We start from the raw sequence: 4,818 nt of genomic DNA on the forward strand, positions 1-4,818 counted from the left end.
GATTTTTTTTAAAGGTTTTTCTGTGTTAATTATTATTCTATGTTATTTTTCTGTGTTGCTTGCAGCAATCGATTTCATCTCTCTATACAAAAGTGTTCAGGTTATGTTATTGAAATTGAATATTTTATGAGATATTTCATATCTTGTTCTGAAAAATAACAGAATAAAATGTAAAATATCTAAAAAAATATTCACTTTTCGATGATCTTATCTTAATACTTTTATATGCAGAATGAAAGAGGAATCGATTTGTATTAAGGAAACTATATGATTCTATTAAACAAAAATGAAGTTGATTTTTATTTGACTTTGACGCCTCGAGCCAAGATCAAACTGAAAAAAATCAGTAAATAGATTTTTGTAACTTTTATTTAAAATATTTTACTTAAATTACATTGGTTAAGAAATATTGGACTGTGTCCAAATTTTGGCCCACCTTGTATATAAAGTGTACCATTTAAATTGACAACAAATTATCCCAAAAATAACAAATTCAAAAAAAGTTGAAACACTTGTTCCCTGATTTTGAAGGGCAATCAAAATTCCGTTATTAGTTTTTTAAGTGGTGGATATTTTCAAGGTCATTTCAAGGTCAGCTTTGTTTTTGTAAATGAAAACCTATATTTTTTATTAGGGAATCTTATTTTACATAAGAAAACAACTTTTGCATATGTGTTTATATACAGGGTGGACCATTTTAATCCATCCAGTCGAATATTTCGAAAACCAAGCCCGGGAGAGAAAAATTTTTCTGACAAAAGTTGTTTGGTTTCGAGGGAACCATAAGACGGTACCATTGGTTTGACCTTGAAGAATTATTTGAAAGTCACATGAAGGTCACCTCAATTTCTTTTAATAGCATCCTCTATTTTTTATTACATATTCTTATAGCTGACCTCGAGAGCTTTCGAAAACATTATAATGAAATGTTTCTTCATTGAGTACTTTCTGAGTTATAAAGCTCCAAAGTTGCAATAGGAATTAATAGGAATTAATAGTTTGTAGATACAATTGGATATTTAAGTATCAATTGATTACGGAAATCTCTTCCACTGTTAATCGGAGTATCAAACTTTATTACTCACAATCAGAGGCTTACGTCTGCCAACAACACCCATGGCTGATTATCGTTCCTCAAAGATTGTTGATATTCTCCTTGTTCTCGGAGAATGTGAATTAAATTATCATGAAGCTTCGCGAGTTTACCGGAATCGTTACCGCGAAAGAGAACAACATCCGAATCATACTACAATCCGGGACCTCGAACTAAGAGCTCGCCAAGGCCGTTTAGAACGTCAAAGAGCACATCATGAGTATGATGAAGATGATGTGCGTGTGCACGTTATCTTGGCATTTATTCATCTTAATCCTCATACAAGTAGTCGTATTATGGCTACAGAAATTGGTATTCCGAGAACAACGATCTTAAGAATTTTGAAGAAAATAAAATACCGTCCTTACCATATCACGTTAACACAAGCTCTTACTCAAGCAGATATGCCGTTGCGTGTACAATTTTGTCAATGGGCACAACAAATGATCCGAGCTGATCTGAATTTCTTCTATTATGTTATGTTCTCTGATGAATCGACGTTCAAAAATAATGGTAAATTGAATAGACGTAATTGCCATTATTGGTCAAATGTTAACCCACATTGGCATAGACAAGAAGATAATCAACATCGCTGGAGTGTGAATGTTTGGTGTGGTATTATAAATGGTTTCTTGATTGGTCCTTATTTTTTTGAAGGAAATGTTAATAGTGTAAATTTTTTGAAACTTCTCAGGGATCATTTACCACAATTGCTTGAAGATGTTGATTTTCATACACGTCAGAGAATGTGGATACAAATGGACGGGACGCCACCTCATTATGTGGCACTAGTGAGAGCTTATCTAGATCGAGAATACAATGGCAGATGGATTGGGCGACGAGAGGCCATCGCATGGCCTCCACGATCACCTGATCTGACTTCACCTAATTTTTATTTATGGGGGTATATTAAAAATGTGGTTTATGAGCATGCGCCTACAACTAGAGAAGATATGATAGAGAGAATAAGAGTAGCTTGCGCAAATATACCGCGAGCTGTCTTACTCAAAACGGTCAGGCACTTCGAAAATAGGTTGGAATTATGTATTCAAGCCAATGGAGATAATTTTGAACAATTCCTTTGATAAAAATCTTGCCTTGACCGGTTAGATAATGTCCAGATCTTGCCTTGACCGGTTGGATCATGTCCAGATCTTGCCTTGACCGGTTGCATCATGTCCAATGCTTGCCTTGACTAGTTGAATCGTGTAAGATAAGACGAAAAGTGAATACTTTACGAGATATTTTGAATTTTTTCAAATTGCAACTTTGGAGCTTTATAACTCGAAAAGTNGTACTAAATGAAGAAACATTTCATTATAGTGTTTTGGAAAGCTCTCGAGGTCAGCTACAAGAATGTGTAATAAAAAATAGAGGATGCCATCTAAAAAAATTGAGGTGACCTTCATATGACTTTCAAGTAATTCTTCAAGATCAAACCAATGGTACCGAATTATGGTCCCCTTGAAACCAAACAACTTTTGTTTGGAAAATTTTTTTCTCCCAGATTTGGTTTTCAATATATTCGACTGGATGGATTAAAATAGTCCACCCTGTATGAGTGAGAGTGAGGCAAAAGTATAGAAATCCTGAAATATTTCGAGGATGGCGCACATCAGCAAAAAAATGTGTGATACAAAAGTTTTAGAATTTTAAGGGCGGAATTTAATGGTGATCTCGACTTTGACCTTAAGGTCGAATTTGAAGGTCATTTGAAGGTCAATTTGTTTTTTTTAATGGGACTCCTTAGATTTTATTGCGTATTGTTATAGCCTTTCTTGAGATTTTTCCAAAACACTATAATAAAGTATTTTTGCATTAAGTACTTTTCGAGAGTTATAAGGCTTGAAATTTGCAATACCGCCGATATTAGCATTATCCAAGGTAGATATAAGGATTCCACGGTTTGTCGGCTCCGTGAGGTCCTCATCTCTGCTGACACACACATACATAGCAGAGAAGGTTAGGAGTCAGAAAATACTATGGGAGTGACGAACCCTGGAATCCTCATATCTACTTTGGGTCGTGCTAATGCCGGCGGTATTGCAACTTTCAAGCCTTATAACTGGAAACGTACTTAATGTAATATTTTGTTATAGTTTTATGTAGTGACTCTCACTATTTTTTAGTAATAATATTTTGTTATAGTGTTTTGGAAAGGACTCAAGAAAGGCTATAATAATATGCAATAAAATCTAGGGAGCTCTATTTAAGAAAAACAAATTCACCTTCAAATAACCTTCAAACTCGGCCTCAAGGTCAAAGTCAATGTTGCCATTAAGTTTCACTCTCAAAATCCTCAAACATTTATCTCAACCATTTTTTTGCTAAGTGCGCTGTTCTCAAAATATTTCAATATTTCCATACTTTTGCTGCACTCTGCATAGAGAGAAAGGGGGGAGGGGGAGGGAGGCAAGTAACTAACCCTTAGCTATACGTGCTATTAATTTTAACTAATAATGTTGTATCTCACAGCAAATGCATTTTACCTCTAATAGTCAACTTTTTAGTAATGACAGAAAAGTTCGAGCTAGTTAGTGAGATTTAATTACTATTATTAAATAATTTCATTGATTTTAGAAAAAAGAAAGGTGTATATTAAGAACAATTACATTACCTGACTTTACTGGCCATATCTCCAGTAAATATTTTAGCACAGCAATCGGTTGTTGAAAATCTAGCGACGGTCCGGTTTCTTCTGAATGTAACATCAACACCGGACCGAAACAAACGGCGAGACTTGCTGGTGACATCTTATTGCATTGCGACACTACCATCGCCAGGTGATCCAACAAATAAATCAACGTGCACTGTTAACAATCCATAAGAACTTGTATAATTAGAATCTCAGAGAAACATACTGATGATTACGAAGAAAAATATTTTATCTTATTCTTCCTTTATGTCACAACTGATGCATTTGAAATTAATTTCTGAAGATACGCACCCTATTAACTTTAGGCAGGCAATCTAGTATACTGAACATGAGCTTAGCATTGCCCTGTGGGTCGTCCGGCAAACAGACGGCCAGTGCATCGACCATCATTTGGTAGAGGCACTTCGTGAAGAGAGGTTCTGGAAGTTCTCGTAGATAATCTTTAAGCACGCCTAGAACAGAATACTTAGTTACTTAGAATCGACAAAGGACAAGATCTGCATACTTTATGGCATATTACCAGTAATAACATTGATATCTGGCACATTATCGGGTGATAGATTCACCGAGCGCGCGTTCCTTTCGAAAGCTTCCCTAAGTATCCTCTTCTTAGTAGCCGAACCGCAGAGTCTGTACAAACCTATTACATAGAATAATAATGTACGGTTCTTATTGCAAAATTCTCCTGATTTCGGTCTACTCGATACTCACCAATGATATCGAGGCCTCTTCTTTCCACTTCCTCGACACAGCGCCATACGATTATCGGAACGTTCGGTACTCCCATCGCCAGAGCCGTGGAAACTCCGCCAGGAACTCCGCCAGTTTTGGTCTCTCGACTTACCTGTAAATTCGACAACTATTATGTCTTTGATGTAAGAATAGGAAAAGGGAGAGAAGTAAATGATAAAGTGGATAAAATAATGATTTGTTAATTTTTCTAAGCTAATGACAAATGACGAATCGGTGCCCAACTTTAGAAATTTTTAATAATAAATAATTTGTTGTAGCTAGACTTAAATCTATCAACAACATAACAAGATAATTTAATAAAAAATATGTTTTGGAT

General features: G+C 35.3%; 1 protein-coding gene across 1 annotated transcript; it reads right to left on the minus strand.

Annotated features, from left to right (window-relative positions):
• Positions 1 to 2,846: 2,846 nt before the first annotated feature.
• On the minus strand, positions 2,847 to 4,593 carry LOC106744328 (rho GTPase-activating protein 100F-like; the record flags this gene model as incomplete). The annotated part of the gene is made up of 5 exons (XM_014619003.1): positions 2,847 to 2,890; positions 3,711 to 3,903; positions 4,041 to 4,201; positions 4,270 to 4,389; positions 4,461 to 4,593. Coding segments are annotated over 5 exons (651 nt in total), but the record flags the coding sequence as incomplete, so codon positions are not given.
• Between the last annotated feature and the right edge of the window lie 225 nt (positions 4,594 to 4,818).

This window comes from Dinoponera quadriceps, unplaced genomic scaffold (assembly GCF_001313825.1).
Source record: "Dinoponera quadriceps isolate SergipeBrazil2010 unplaced genomic scaffold, ASM131382v1 scaffold1212, whole genome shotgun sequence".
Taxonomy (NCBI): domain Eukaryota; kingdom Metazoa; phylum Arthropoda; class Insecta; order Hymenoptera; family Formicidae; genus Dinoponera; species Dinoponera quadriceps.